This window comes from Hippopotamus amphibius, chromosome 15 (genome assembly GCF_030028045.1).
Source record: "Hippopotamus amphibius kiboko isolate mHipAmp2 chromosome 15, mHipAmp2.hap2, whole genome shotgun sequence".
Classification (NCBI taxonomy): Eukaryota; Metazoa; Chordata; class Mammalia; order Artiodactyla; family Hippopotamidae; genus Hippopotamus; species Hippopotamus amphibius.
Genome location: NC_080200.1, coordinates 25,383,012 through 25,399,149, shown reverse-complemented (window position 1 = coordinate 25,399,149; position 16,138 = coordinate 25,383,012). Strand labels below are relative to the sequence as shown.

The 16,138-nt window shown below is 39.7% G+C and overlaps 2 protein-coding genes across 2 annotated transcripts; one reads left to right on the top strand and one right to left on the bottom strand.

Annotated features, from left to right (window-relative positions):
* Positions 1 to 257: 257 nt before the first annotated feature.
* LOC130837397 (olfactory receptor 2M2-like) lies at positions 258 to 1,196 on the top strand. The gene has a single exon (XM_057710302.1). The coding sequence runs from the start codon at positions 258 to 260 to the stop codon at positions 1,194 to 1,196; it is 939 nt and encodes a 312-aa protein (XP_057566285.1).
* A 13,323-nt stretch (positions 1,197 to 14,519) lies between these two features.
* LOC130837269 (olfactory receptor 2T27-like) lies at positions 14,520 to 15,455 on the bottom strand. Its single transcript, XM_057710082.1, has one exon. It carries the CDS (start codon positions 15,453 to 15,455, stop codon positions 14,520 to 14,522), a length of 936 nt encoding a protein of 311 aa, XP_057566065.1.
* Between the last annotated feature and the right edge of the window lie 683 nt (positions 15,456 to 16,138).

The window sequence follows — 16,138 nt, the reverse complement described above, 5'->3', positions numbered from 1 at the left end:
TAAATCAAGATTAATAAATAGTTTATGGTAGTGATTCTTATAGTTGCATGTTCTTCATAGTTCCCATCCTGTAATAAGAGGCAATGCACCTGATACAGTTTAGTTTCATCAGTAGCTTTGGGAACAATTTAATGATACCATGAAATGATGGTTCAATATAGAGGTTTGAAGCTTATATAAACAAAAATATTATTATTGTATCTAAATTCATTATTTTTCACCTATTATGCTTCAGTTTAAGCAGTTAATGTTAATTGATGAAGGGAAGGAATGAGACAACAGGAATGGACTTTATTCTTCTGGGACTATTCCCTGACATGAAGCATTCTGACATCATGATCTCTGTGATCATCTTGATCTATGTTGTTGCCTTCACGGGGAACTCCACCCTGATTCTCCTTATCCTGGTGGATTCCCAGCTCCACACACCCATGTACTTGCTTCTCAGCCAACTGTCCCTCATCGACCTGCTCTTCATCTCCACCACTGTCCCCAAGATGGCCACTGACTTTTTCTCCGGGAATAAGCACATCTCAAATACAGCCTGTGGAACCCAGATCTTTTTCTACCTCCTGCTGGGGGAAGCAGAGTGCATTCTCTTGACTCTCATGGCCTGTGATCGTTACCTGGCCATCTGTCGCCCTCTGAGATACCCACTCATCATGAACAAGAGGGTCTGCCAGATGATGGTCATGGTGTCCTGGGTTGGGGGACCCCTAAATTCTATTGGTGAAACTGCATACACCATGCATTTACCTACATGTGGTGACAAGGAGATAGAGCATTTCTTCTGTGAACTTACAGCCATTTTGCGGTTCTCCTGTAAAGATACCTCTTCATACAGATTTACAGTCCTTGTGTTAGGCATTACACTACTCCTTATTCCTTTTGTCATCATCTTTACCTCCTACACCATTGTCTTCCTCACTGTCCTCCGCATGAATTCCCCGCAGGGCAGGAACAAAGCACTGGCCACCTGCTCTTCCCACCTGATTGTAGTGAGCCTCTTCTATGGCCCAGTCATCTTCACCTACATGACTCCTGGCTTTTCACACAGCCCTGATCAGGACAAGACTGTATCAGTGTTTTTTGCAATTGTCACCCCCATGTTAAACCCCTTTATTTATAGCTTGAGAAACAAGGATGTTTTGAGGGCCTTGAATAAGGTATTGAAAAGGGGCATGATTCCAAAGTAAAACCCTAACTTTTTATTTCATAAAATCTAATGAATAGTGATCATTGACAAATAAGTATTTATGATCTTTATGTTTTCTGCCTTAACAGTTATAGTCTACTTTAATTTCTGGGTATTCTGAGGAACTTAAGAGTGTCACATAAGTTTTACTATGTAACATTAATGTTCATGGAATTTAGCCAGAATTCCTTTTTTTTATTTGTGTTACCTTGTTTTTGTTTCCGCTGCTTTTAATATTTGAATAATGAATAATAATTTTTTTGAAGGCAGATGTGATGGCTTCTCTTTCATTTGTATCTTTCCTGGTCTTTACATTAGAAATGGACTAGTAAAATTTCTTCACAAAGCAGTAATAAAGTTATCTAACTTGTGAATTAAGACAAAAAATATATCATTTTAGTTGATAATTTAAACTTCAGCAGTGTTTATAACAGCAAACTAAAAAGAAAAACTGAAATATCAACTAATTATTAAGTAGTTTGATATATTAAATAAATACTATTTAGGGAGATAGAAAAATGTGTATTCTATTGTGTTGAAGGAAATATGTAGCTTAGAGAGAATATTAATTTTAATGCACAGCATGGCCAATTTGTGTGCAGAAATTCTGTGTTGTGGATGGTTATTTCAGAGTTCCTTCATTTTTTGTGTAGGAACTCTTATTATTCTTCTGCTGTATATGCTTTCCCACAGCCTCTCTTCTGAGAATACGCCATACTTTTTTTTAGAGGACAGTTCCTTTCCAAGTCTATGTGGTTCAAGCATAATCATCTACTCTAGATAGTGAGCCCATGAGTTTCCCTGGAATTAGCTCATTTGTACTCTGAGTTGTGGTTCTCCCCTTTTCACCTTTGATTACATATAGCAAGAATGTGATTTCAGAATTCTGCATAGTTATATTCCAATTCAAAAGTGAAAATTCTATCTGTAGTAAGAGATATTGACACTAGCATACAAATAGAAACTAAGGGGTTATTTTTTAGTGCCTCATAACAACTCATCCTCATGGACAAAGGTTAAATAAAACCTTTTGCTGATAAAGATAAGGGGAAAGATGTGCTCTTCCACCTTAACAATGAGGGTATCATGTCATATTACATTAATGTAGATTCAAATTCCATGAGAGCAGGAATATGCATCCTAACTGCTGTTACCACAGAACTTAGAGAAATACCTTAGACATAAAGGTAAGTCCGTAAATGGTTGTCGAATGAAAGGATAAGTAGCAGGTCCTATTTAAATTGTTTTAAAAAGTACACATTTACCCTCTGAGCCAGCACTTTGTTTCCCTTTACTTTTCCCCAAAATTAAAATTAAAAGTTCATGACGATATTGTGTAAGAATGATTACTTTAGCATTGTTTACAGGAGAGAAAACTGGAAATAAATTCCCATCAAAGGAAGAATGAATGGCATCCAAAGCAAGAAATGTTATTCATCCATTAAAAGGAACATGTCATAGTCCTTCCAGTTGACAGGATTACATGAGTATCATTAAGTAAGAAAAGAAAAAGTAATACTTACACAGGCATCCATTTTTACATTAAAAAAAGTAAAATCAAAGCCTCAAATGAGAGGGCTGAATTGATTCCTCTTCAGTGGTAGCAGTCCCTGGTCACTGGAATAAACATTTACAGTAACATAATCTTCTCTACAAGAAAATTTTTTCTCAATTTCAGCTTCACTGAACCCTAAGATCACAATTTCAGATTATCAATCTTGCAAGGAAGTAACCCTCTATGACTGATAGCAGAAACAAGGTCCGCAAATGTATGAGGATGAGTTAAAAATTATCCACACTCTGGTTATGTTAAAACTTCTATAAATTCTACAGCCAGAATGCAGATAATTTTTGACTAACTCTCATATATCCCAAGGGACTGCACATTTTGACAATGTCAAATACAGAACACAGAATAGCTATATATGTGGTGTTTTGGAGGTTAAAAAGTGGTACCACTTCTGTGGGTCCCCATCAAGCACCTAGAAGTGAGCCTAAGGCCATGGCTAGTGGAGGGTCAGCAATCATGAAGAGCTGGACATGGGTCAGGCAGAGAAATGCATATAGAGCCAGGAAGCCACCAATATCACCACATCTGCACAGCAGACTAGAGAAAGTAAAGGCTGATGGTTCGATTCCATCTTCCAAGTCCCATGCAAATTACCCTTTCTAAGCTGGCCATTTCTAAGTTGGACTCATAGGAGGAAGTGCTGATAGCCATGAAGATGCCACCACGAAGATCTGGGGCTGTGGGAACATAACATATTGCCCCAGTTCTGAACCCACCATCACATTTATAGGAAACTATATTTCCTGTGGGCTGCTCTAAAACAGTGAGGGAGTGCAGTGAATTCTAAGGCAGACCTATTCCTAGGCCTACATCTTTGAGAAACAAGACCTGCTCTGACACGTGAATTTGGTCCAGGGATTCCCATCTGCCTGGTCTTTTCTAGAACTTTGGTGTGGGACTCTGCCTAACTTTCTTCTCTTTCTTATTTGCTGGAGTAAGACCTACATCATAGTTGGATGGCTCTCCCTGCTTCTTTTGGATCTCTCCTCTTTTTTCCTTACAGTCATTTCACCCAATAAATCTCTTGCACTGCTAATCTCCTTTTGCTGTCTTCTTTTCAAAACACCTGAATTAAAACAGGTGATACTGAGAGGAAAATCCAAGAAAACACATGGTAAACTTTGGGAGTCTGAGTCTGGCTCCTCACTACCTGGTAAGTGAAGAGCATGCCAGGCTAATTGCATGTGGGGTACAGATGGTTGCTGGCACAAGGTAATGTGGGAAGTTGCTAATGAATTTACTGGTGATAACTTGGGAAAAAGCATAAGGAAAACACTCTTTCAGGTGCAATAATCTGGTCATTCAAATTTTATGAAGACATCAAAGAGAAATAGCAGAATTAGCTTGTTACCTCTAAGCTGTATTCATGTCCTATGGAGAAATAATGAGAGATTGAAGACTGTTGAGAAGCAGTTAATGGATAAAGGTGAGAGCCAGAAGGTCTCTTTGATGGCTTACAAGATTCCTTTGTCTCCTTTAGTGGAAGTAGAGACTAGGCTGAGCAGCATACAGATGATTTGATATTTAAAGTCACAGGTTCCAGTTATGTTTGAATGTTCAGCTGAGGCAGCTCTGTTATGCTAAATTAGGACCCCAAAAGGTAAAGGCCTGAGGTCCTCAAATATGGAATGCCAACATCTACATGGGGGCTCCTATTCATGTTGTCTCTGTAGATCTTTTTAGACTCTCAGTACTTGCAGATGTAGTCTACCTTTTCCTATTAAGAACTAGCGCTTCTCGCTGGTGAAAAATATTTCAGAATTCTCTTGCCTACAAGGCCATAGAGAACCTCCTGAAGTGATGCATCTCCTTGCTGCTGGGCTTCACACTTGGGTTCCAGCATAACACAGTTGGGGGCACACTGGCTTAGTATGAAAAAAACATGTTGCGAGAATTAGATAGTGTGTACCAGAAGCTAGAGGGGTATTCTTGGACTTGATCAATAGGTCCTGAATATAAAACTGGATAAGCAAGAATTTTGATAAGTGGAACATATGACTGGATAAGTAGTTTCTCAGGACATGAGATGTACTACCCATGCAAGGGTACTTGGTGAAACTCACTACTAAGTAACTCAGAACATGGAAAAAGGTATGGCCAATGCTCAGTGAAGTGAAAATGACTGAGTTTTCCTGGAAGCTAAAAGGAGAAGGATTAAAGATTTTAAGGAAGTTGGTTGTAGATTTGTAGGATGAGAACTCCAATGAATGACTGTGTCCTGTGGGAGGGCCCAGAGGACAGACACATCATTTCCTACAGCCACTAGCAATGCAATGGTGATTCAGGCTTCAGAATCACTAAGAAATTCAGAGGTGGCCTGCTGCACAAGAGAGATAGACATAGAGCTGGTCTCTGTAATATCCATGAGAATGACAAATCTCCGAAGTAACAGAGGCCAGGTTGTGGAATTCAACCACCTAGGCAAGGAGTCTGTCTCTACCTTAATAACCAGCAAGGTCAAAGGGAGTACAAATGGGACCACCATAGGTAATTCTGGAGAAGGTTAATAGAGCATGTAATCTTCAGGGAACATGTTGTAAAAACGAAGCCAACATGGATGCTACTTAACATCATACAAATTTTAAAAGGGAAGTGGAAGAGATGGAGACTAGAATCATTACCTCATTCAAAAGTCATGACCCTTGCTCTGCTTCTAGATCTTAAACAACTTTTATACCCTGGATACAATGACAAAATAGGTACTCGTAATTGGGCTGTAGGAGTGAGCAGGCTTCAACAATATGACAAATAGACAGTAGTGATTCCCCTATCTCTTTCCCCAAAGGCTCTACACCCCTTACCAGGGAGGGTGTACTCCAGAAAAGGCCATATGAAACATTTTGAGAACAACTGGGTGCAGGGTTTGAGATGACATTAGTATCCAGCGCCCCAAAGCATCATCAAGTCATCACTTCAGAGTACAGATTCATAGGTTGGGGAGTCAATGCCTAGACAAATGGAGTTCTGGTTAAAATCCAACTCAGTGGGACCCTCTATGTCTATGAGCCCAAGGTCATCTCTCAGGTCTCCTCATTTATAATTGGAATTGATATACCTGGCAGTTGGAGTAACTTTCTCATTGGGTCCTCGGCCTGTTGGGCAAGAGTTATCAGAGAAAAGGTCAACTGGAAACATCTGAAACTTCCCCCTTGGCCAAACAAAAAATTAGAAATAACATTATATCCAGAGATGAAGGGTAGTGGACATAACTGGCACTACTAAAGACCTAAAGGATGCAGGATCATGGTCCCTATCATATCTCAATTCAATCTCCAGCCCGGCTCTTTCTGGAATTGGATGTGCACTGGAGGTTGCTGGTAGGCTACTACATGCTGAACTATCATGGACTTAACCCCTTGATAGCACATGTCATAGGTACTGTGACAGATGTGGTTCCACTGCCAGGTCAGGTCAAGAAGTCCTCAAGTTCCTGGTTTTGGCATTGAGTAGGCAAATGTGTTCTTTATTTAAATTTTATTTTTATTGAAGCATAGTTAATTTACAATATTAAATACATTTCAGATGTACAACATAGTGATTCAAAATTTTTATAGATTACACCCTCTTTAAAGTTTTTATAAAATATTGGCTATATTCTTTGTGGTGTACAATATATCCTTCTGGCTTATTTATTTAATACATAAGTAGTTTGTGTCTCTTAATCCCCTTCCTCTATTTTGGCCCTCCTCACTTCCCTATCCCCAATGGTATTCGACAGTTTATTCTCTATATCTGTAGTCTGTTCTGTTTTGCTTATTCATTCGTTTTATTTTTTAGATGTCACATATTGGCAACAATGTAGACTATTTGTCTTTCTCTGTCTAAGCATAATACCCTGCAGGCCAGTCCATGGTGTCGCAAATGGAAAAATTGCATTCTTTTTAAATGACTGAATAGGATTCTGGTGTGTGTGTTTGTGTGTGTGTATGCCACATCTTCTTATCTATAGATGGACACTTGGATTTCTTCCATATCTTAAGCTAATGTAAATAATGCTGCTACCACCATTGGGGTGCATGTATCATTTTGAATTAGTGTTTCTGTTTTCTTTGGATATATACCCAACAGCAGATCATATGGTACTTCTACTTTTAGTTTTTATGGAACTTCCACACTGTTTTCCATAGTGGCTGCACAAATTTACATTCCTACCAACAGAGCAGTAGGGTTCCCTTTTCTCCACCTCCCTGTCAACATTTGTTATTTGTAGACATTTTGATGATAGCCATTCTTATATGGGTGAAGTGATATCTCATGGTTGTTTTTATCTGCATTTCTTTAAAATTAGTGTTGTTGAGCATCTCTTCATATGCCTGTTAGCCTGTATGTTGTCTTTGGGAAAATCTCTCTCCAGGTCTTCTGCCTGTTTTTTAATTGGATTGTTTGATTTTTGATGTGAGTCGTATGAGCTTTTTATATGTTTTTGATATTAACCCCTTATGTCATATTATTTGCAAATATTTTCACCCATTCTGTCTTTTCATTTTGTTGATGATTTCCTTTGCTATGTAAAAGCTTTTAAGTTTAATTAGATCCCATTTGTTTGGCCTTGTTTTTGTTTCCTTTGCTTTACCAGACTCATCCAAAAAATATTGCTAAGATTCACGTCAAAGAGTGTTCTGCCTATGTTCTCTTCTCGTAGTTGTATGGTTTCAGGACTTACATGTAGGTCTTCAACCCAGTTTGAGTTTATTTTTGTATATGGTGTGTGGAAATGTTCTAATTTTATTCATCCTTCATGGAGCCATCTAGTTTCCTAGCACATTTGTCGAAGAGACTGCCTTCTCCCCATTGTGCATTCTTGCCTCCTTTGTTGTAGTCAACTAACCACAAACGCATGGGTTTATTTCTGGGCTCTCTATTGTGTTCCATTGATCTACGTGTCTGTTTTTGTGCTTAACCCCATTTTAATTTATTCTTTTCTTTTTTCTTTTTAGCTTCACTGATTTCCATCTTCCAGCTTACAGATCCACTTCATTGTATCATTTAACCTACTGTTGATTCTTCTAGTGTATTTTGCATCTCAGTTGTTCTATCCTTCACCGCTGTCTGGTACTTCTTTTTTTTCCTCTATAGTTTTTTATTTTATTTTATTTTTAAATTTTATTTATTTATTTATTATTTTTTGGGGGTACACCAAGTTCAATCATCTGTTTTTATACACATATCCCTGTATTCCCTCCCTCCCTTGACTCCCCCCCCCTCGAGTCCCCCCCACCCTCCCCATCCCAGTCCTCTAAGGCATCTTCCATGTCTTCCTGTCTGGTACTTCTTTATATTTTTAACACTTCATTAAAAGTTCTAACCTCACTTTGCTCATCCGCTTTCTCTCCAGTTCTTTGATTGCCTTTATGATCGTTACTTTGAACTCCTATCCTGTACTGTGTCTCTCTCCACTTCACTTAGTTCTTCTGGGGTTTTGTATTGTTACTTCGTTTGGCACATTTTCTTCTGTCACCTTATTTTGGCAAATTTGCTCTTTTTTTCTCTGTATCTGGAAGGTTGGTTATGTTATCTCACCTTGGAGAGCTGGGCTTTTGCAGGGGATGTCCTTTGTGTCCTCACAGTGCACTCCCCTCTGGTCACCAAGCTATATGCTCTAGGGGTGCCTATAAGTGGGCTGTGTGTGTACTTCGATTGTGGCTGATTAGTACTCTGGGTAGTCTGGTAGAAGTGGCTAACCCCTGATCCTGTTGGTTTCCAGGCCCTGCCTTTGTGGTGGCTGCCAGCTGCTGGTTGGTGGGACCAGTTTATTTTAGGTGGCTGGCTTTGGAACGCAAAGGAGGCCCTGAGTCTAGTGCAGGTTCACTGGTAGGCAGACCTTTATTTTGAGGTGGGTGGTTGTGGGGCTAGAATTCCCAGGTCTAGTATCAGCCTGATGGTGAGCTGGGCTGGTGTTCCTGACATGGCTGGCTGTGGCTTCTGTGGTGTTCCAATGCTTGTGCTGGCCCTTTGGTAAGTGCTGGATCCTGGGGCAGCTGGTGGAGGAACCCAAGGTGTCTTGGAACTGGCATTGTCCTGCTGGTGTATTTACTGTGTCTGACAAAGCAGGCCTGAGACTGTGGTGGTGCTAGGGCTGCTGTTCCCTTGTTGGTGGGCAGGGTTGTGGCCCAGAGGAACCCAGGGCTGCTGCGGGCCTCCTGGTGTATTGGCTGCATACTAACAAGGCAGGGCTGGGGCTGCAGTGGTCCTGAGGCCTGTGTCTGCCTGCTTGTGTTTGGGGTCAGGGACCAGGGAAATCCGGGGCTGGTGCCTGCCCACCAGTAAGTGCAGCTGGGTCATGTTCCTAGTTCTGGCCTTCTGGTGGGCAGAGCTATATCCTGGCTTCTCTGACTGTAGGGCCCTGGGAGTCCTGGAGCTGGCATTGGCCTGCTGGTGGTTGCTGCTGATTCCTGACACAACTCGCTATGGGGTCCACGGTGTACTGAAGCTTGTGCCAGTCCACTGGTTGTGGTGGGACCAGATCCTGGACAGCTAGTTGAGGTGCTCAAGGTGGCTCAGATCGATCTGGTGTCAGCCTGCTGATGGGTCAGTTATATCCTGCCATGGCAGGCTTCCTGGCTGTAGTGGTCCTGGGGCTGGTGTCCATCCAGTGGAGTGTATGACAAGGGCCCAGGGTGTCCTGGGACTGGTGCTTGCCAACTTGTTTCTAAGCCTGGTTCCAAAGCTAGTGCCAACCTTCTGGTGCATTGGGCTGAAAACTGGAGGATTCCAGGATTAGTACTGACTCACTGGCGAGCATCACTGGGTCCCAAGTTCTCTGGTTGAAAGGTTCAGGGTGTCTCAGAGTTGGTGTATCAGGCCACTGGTGGGCAGCATTGGGTTTCAGGGGCTCCTGGGGCTGGTGCTTGCCCACTGGTAGGTGAGGTTGGTCCCAAGGCTACAGCCAACTCACTGGGACTGAGACCCAGTTATTCCTGGGGCTAGTGTCTGCTGACTGGTTGGTGGCGCTGGGTCCAATGGCCTCTGGCTGCAGGGCACTGTCAGTCAAGGAGTTAGTGCCTGTCTGCTGGTATCTGTAGCTGGGTCCTGGATCCTTTGGTGGACCTGGCTGTGCACCTGGGTGGCTGTGGGCTCAGGAGGTTTCAAGGCAACCTGCCTGCTGGTGGGTGAAGTTGTGTCCCCATCCTGTTAGTTGCTTGGCCTGAGGTGTCCCAGTACTGATGCTGAAAATCTGGTGGGTGGGCTAGATGCAGTGCTAAGATAGATGAAGGATTTCAAAATGGCCCTTTCCAGCCCTTACCAGTGTTCATCTGGTAGAACAAGCTCTCCCAAATCATTTCCTTTTGGTCCCCAACTACTGAGTTGTGTTGTTCTAAGCAAGGTGTGAGTGGAGCTTCTGCCCTTCTGCTGGACCACAGCCAGCCAGGGCCTAGGGAAGACTAATGGCCACTTAGCCCAGTGCCCTGCCCTGCTACCTGCCAGGTGTTTGGTTCTCACCACTCACATTGTTACTTCTGTTTTCAGAAATGTGTTTAAATTATTCAATGCTAAGAATAATCATCTTTTCTTGTATAAATATTTGTTCATAAAAAGAAGCACTGTCTTAGCAGTTGAAAGGTCTCCACCATCCAGCCAGAATGAAACCCTGTTCCCCGAGCCTTGGCTTGTAGGATGTGTGTATTCCACTGTGTTTCTAGATACCTATGCATTGGCAGTACAAGGTAATGGAGAACACTTCTAAATAGTTTCCTTCTTTTTCCTTTAATAATTTACTAAAATAAAGTGTCTATTCGTGTCTGGATATAAAATGATTCTATATGAATATAAATAAACTTATCTACAGCAAAAAGATATACAGAATTAAAAAAATTAAATAATTAAGGAGAAGAAACAGTCCTTAACTGCAATCACCCCAGGGCAAAATGCAGAGTGAGCAGAGAGAAATATCCATCTTCCAGTCTTCCCCTGAAAGAGATATATTTGCATACTTGAAAAGCTGATGCCTGAGGGTCTGGATTCCAATCAGGATGAATCTAGGCTCAATGGAACTGGATAGAAAGCACAGAAATAAACTCATGCACCAATGGTCAATTAATCTACAAGAAAGGACGCAAGAATATACAATGTAGAAAAGACAGCCTTTTCCTTGACTTGTGCTGGCAAAACTACACAGCTACATGCAAAAGAAGGAAATTAGAACACTCTCTAACACCATTCACAAAAATAAACTCGATATGGATCAAAGACCTAAATGAAAGTCCGGATAGTATAAAACTCCTAGAGAAAAACATAGGGAGAACACATTTTGACATAAATCACAGCAATATCTTTTTTTCTATGTGTCTCCTGGAGTAATGAAATTAAAAACCAAAAATAAACAAATGGGACCTAACTAAAGTTAAAATCTTTTACACAGCAAAGGAAACCATAAACAAAACAAAAAGACAACCCACAAGATTGGAGAAAATATTTGCAAACGAAGTGACCAACAAAGGATTAATCTCCAAAATTTCCAAATAGCTCATGCAGCTCTATGTCAAAAAACCAAACAATCCAGTCAAAAAAATTGGCAGATCTAAATAGACATTTCTCCAAAGAGGACATACAAATGGCTAAAAAAGCACATGAAAAGATTCTGAAGATCGCTAATTGTTAGAGAAATGCAAATCAAAACTACAATAAGGTATCACCTCACACTAGTCAGAATGGCCATTATCAAAAAAAATCTACAAACAATAAATGCTAGAGAGTGTGTGGAGAAAAGTGAACCCCCTTTCACTAATGGTGACAATATAAATAGATACAGCTACTATGGAAAACAGTATGGAGGTTCCTTAAAAAACTAAAAATAGAACTACTATATGACCCTGCAATCCCACTACTGGGCATATACCTGGAGAAAACCATAATCTAAAAAGACATTTGTACCACAATGTACATTGCAGCACTATTTATGGTAGTGAGGGCATGGAAGCAATCTAAATGTCAATTAATAGAGGAATGGATAAAGAAGATATGGGATATATAATGGAATATTACTCAGCCATATAAAAGAACAAATTGGGTCATTTTTAGAGATTTGAATGGACCTAGGGACTGTCATACAGAGTGAAGTAAGTTAGAGAGAGAAAAACAAATATTGTATATTAAAGTATATGTGTTGGAACTAGAAAAATGGTATAGATGATCTTATTTGCTAAGCAGAAATAGAGACACTGATGTAGAGATCAAATGTATGCATGCCAAGGGGGCAAAGGGGGTGAGATAAATTAGAAGACTGGGATTGACATATGTAATACCATTGATACTATGTATAAAATAGATAACTAATAAGAACCTGTATACCACAGGGTACTCTACTCAATGCTATGTGGTGATCTAAATGGGAAGGAAATCCAAAAAGAGGGGATATATGTATACATACAGCTGATTCACTTTGCCATACAGTAGAAAATATCACAACATTGTAAAGCAACTATACTGCAATGAAAATTAATTAAAAAAATGTCATGCTTACCTTGAGTGTCCAAAGGAATATGGTGGTCAGTGTGATAACCTGGAGATTTGAGTTGCAGCAGAGGATTCTGGACTAAGTTGCCCAGTACATGAGTGACTGGCCATGTAAGGTTGGCTATTGAGCACTTGAACTGTGGCTGGGGTGACTGAGGAAGTGAACTTTTAATTTTACTTAATTTGAACTAAAGTTTAAAAACTGACATTTGATCCATTTATCGGAAAGCTTTTACATATGTTTGGAATAACTTGAGCATTTGAATCTCCTTTTTCAACTCTAAATTTTATGGAATTGAAGGGCAGATCAAGGTTTTATGATGAAAATATAGTGTCCAAATTGAGGTGTGCTGTGAGGGGGAAATACACAACAGATTTCAAAGACCAAATATGAAAAAAAGAATGTAAGGTATAGCATGGATAATTTTTTATATGGACCTCACATTGAGATGATAGTACTTTGGATGTATTGGGTTAAATATAATATATTAATTTAAAAAAAGATATCTTCACCTTCATTTTCCCTGCAGCATTATTTATAATAGTGAAGACCTGGAAACAATCTGTGTCCATTGATGGGCATATATATAAATAATATACATGTACTATATGTATATTATATATAATGAAATATTGTTCAGCCGTGAAACAAAGGAAATCCTACCATTTGTGATGTGTGGATAGTGAAGGCATTTTTTTAAGTGTAATAACTCAGACAGAGAAAGACAAGTAATGTATGATCTTACTTTTATGTGGAAAGCAAAAAATAAAAAAGAAGAAAAGAAATGCTGAGAAGAGATTGGTGGTTACCAGAGGCAGGAGTTGGGGGATGGGCAAAGTGGATGAAAATCAAAAAGTATAAACTTCTAACTATCGAATAAGTAAGACATGGGGATGGAATGCACTGCATGATGACAATAGTTAACACTGTAACATGTACTGTATTTGAAAGTTGATTAGAGAGTAAATCTTAAAAGTTCTCATCACAAGAAAAATTTGCTGTGTGTTGTAATGAATGCTAACTAGACATATTGTGGTAATCATTTCATAATGTGTAATCATATGAAATCATTAGCTTGTACACCTGGAACTAATATAATGTTATTTGTCAATTGTATCTCAATTTAAAAATTTTAAAAATAAAATAAATTCTTGGTATGTTACTGGACCCTGGTAGAGATGGGACACTTGCCCACCGAGCACTCAGTGAAACTGCACCTAGAACAGCTCATTAAAACCTGGGTTCTTCAGCCCCACCAAATGAAATAGGGCTAGCATCTTCCTCATAAGATGGAAATGATCATCTGGGACCAGGCCAAAGCAGGACCAGAGGGCCCAACCTGCATGCACAGGTAGCCCAGGGAAAGGAGGAGAGTAAAGGTGTTTTCTTTCTGCACTCCATGAATCCCACTGGTCTAATACAGAATTACAACTTGGGTGAGGAGAGCTTCACGTGAATATATATATAAAGTTAAAATGAACAGGGAATTTTAACTAAGGGGGAGCAAATGAGCTCTGAAAATTTACTGGGATTTCATTCAAGGGCAGGAGAAAAATGTGGGGCAGAGAATAGGTGAAAAGGCATTATCAAATAACTTCCTGATTGAATCCACCAAACCCCAGGTGTTCTGAATACTAGTGATATAGGTATTATACTTATCTTTTAAGTTAGAGTATGGATTTGTCTATACTTAGTTATGGTGAGTTTAATAACTAATTATAAGAGCCAAATATACAATAAACTATTTATAGAGTACAATATGAGCTTATAACATCTAACAGATATTTAAATGTTTCCCTCATCATTTTGTAGTTTAACACACCACTTACCTTAATATCTTGCATCACAAAAGATACAAGTTCATTTTAATATTAGACTTTGGAATTCACCTAACCCTAGTTCATTTTAAATAATTTTTATTTATTGGATTTCAACTTATCTTGCTAATTTTAATACCAAGCCAACTCAAGGAAGTTGAGTTCATTTTGATATCCAGATGTGAATTTGTAATTTATTAAGAGAAAATTTATAATAACCTCAGATATTTCAGACTATATTTAATTTAACATGTAAAACTATTTTCTTAAGTCTTTCTAACATAATAATGCCCCAATGAAAATTAAAGGACCTCCATTAGCGACCTGGAAAACCACATATGAAAAGTTTTATTTACATAGTGCCACCATAACCTTGGTCTCTTGAAACCAAACAATACTATCTTGGTATTTAACCTCTGACCTGTAGCTTTGCCCATGGTCACAAGCATGTTCTTTTCACAGCTAGGAAGTATTGCTCATCTACTATGACACCCCACATCTCCCCATCAGCTTCATGAGAGCTGCCACCACCTCCTTGTTCCTCAGACTATAGATGAGGGGGTTCAGCATGGGAGTAAGGATGTTGCTGAAAACAGAGAGAGCCTGGTCCTTCTCTGGACTGTGGGAGGAAGTGAAAGTCATGTAGATGAATATGTTTGGGCCGAAGAAGAGACTCACCACAGTTAGGTGGGAAGAGCAGGTGGCCAGGGCTTTTTTCCTACCCTTAACAGAGTTCATACGGAAGACAGTGAGAAAGATGAGTGTATAGGAAGCTGTGATGAGACTGAAAGGCACAACAAGCAGTACAATGCTTGTAACCACCACCACCAACTGATACACTGAAGTGTCTTCACAGGAAAGCTTAATGAGGACTGGGACCTCACAGAAGAAGTGGTGGATCTCCCTTGACCCACAGATGGGGAAATGCATAGGGTAGACCGTATGGATAAATGAACTTATAGAGCCTCCAATCCAACATCCAGCAACCATGTGCAGGCAGAACCTGGGGCTCATGATGATGGAATATCGCAGTGGGTTGCAGACAGCCACATAACGGTCATAAGCCATGAGAGTCGGGATGAGGCATTCTGACATTCCGAACATCAGGAAGAAGAAACTCTGGGTTCCACAGCCAATCCGTGATATGGTCCTTCTCCCTGTGAAAAAGTTAGAGGCCATCTTCGGGACAATGGTAGAAGTTAATGTCAAGTCAATGAGGGAGAGTTGACTGAGGAGAATGTACATGGGCGTGTGGAGCCGAGAGTCCCCCCAAATCAAGACAATCAGAAGTATGTTTCCCAGGAAAGCAAGGATGTAGATGAAAACGATCATGAAGTTGAGGACAATGGAATGCTGAAACTCAGGAAAGAGTCCCACAAGGATGAAATCAGTTACTGGTGACTTGTTCCCACCCACCATATCTCTAAAAGAAATGCAACAGGGCTGGGGAACAAATCAAATGGATTAGAACAGTTGACATTCAGTACACAGCTTATATTAATATGTGGATATAAAATTTTATAGCTTTTCCCTCAAGTTTGGAGTATCACAATATGTGTCATCAACTTAACAGATGTATTTTATTACATATTGTTGAGCGATTGCCTAAAAATTTGTTAAATACAGAGTATTGAAAATAGTGATCAACTTTAGTGCCTCTTAGCCTTGGTTGAGTTTATATTTTTTTCCTTCCTCCTTCCCCTCCTTCCTTCCTTTCTTCTCTTTTTCTCCTCTCTCCCTTCCTTCCTTCCTTCCTTCCTTAGTTCCTTCCTTCCTCTCTCTCTTTCTCTTTTTCTTTTTCTTTCTCTCTTTCTTTCCCTCCCTCCCTTCCTTCCTTCTTTCTTCTCTCTCTGTTTTTAGTTAGAGAATCTTGTAACAGTAATGGACTACATTCTACAAACATGAAGCTCAAAATATATATATTATTTCTAATAGCCATGGACCCCAGTTATTAACTCTTGTAGATTTGGGCAAAAGGAGAAAGAAATATCCAGTTAATTTAATCAATTTAGTTTTTTAAAGTACAAATCAATTACTTAGTGAATGTTTAATGAAACATCCTACTGATTTACTTTTTTAGCTAAGTTGTATGATGTCATAAA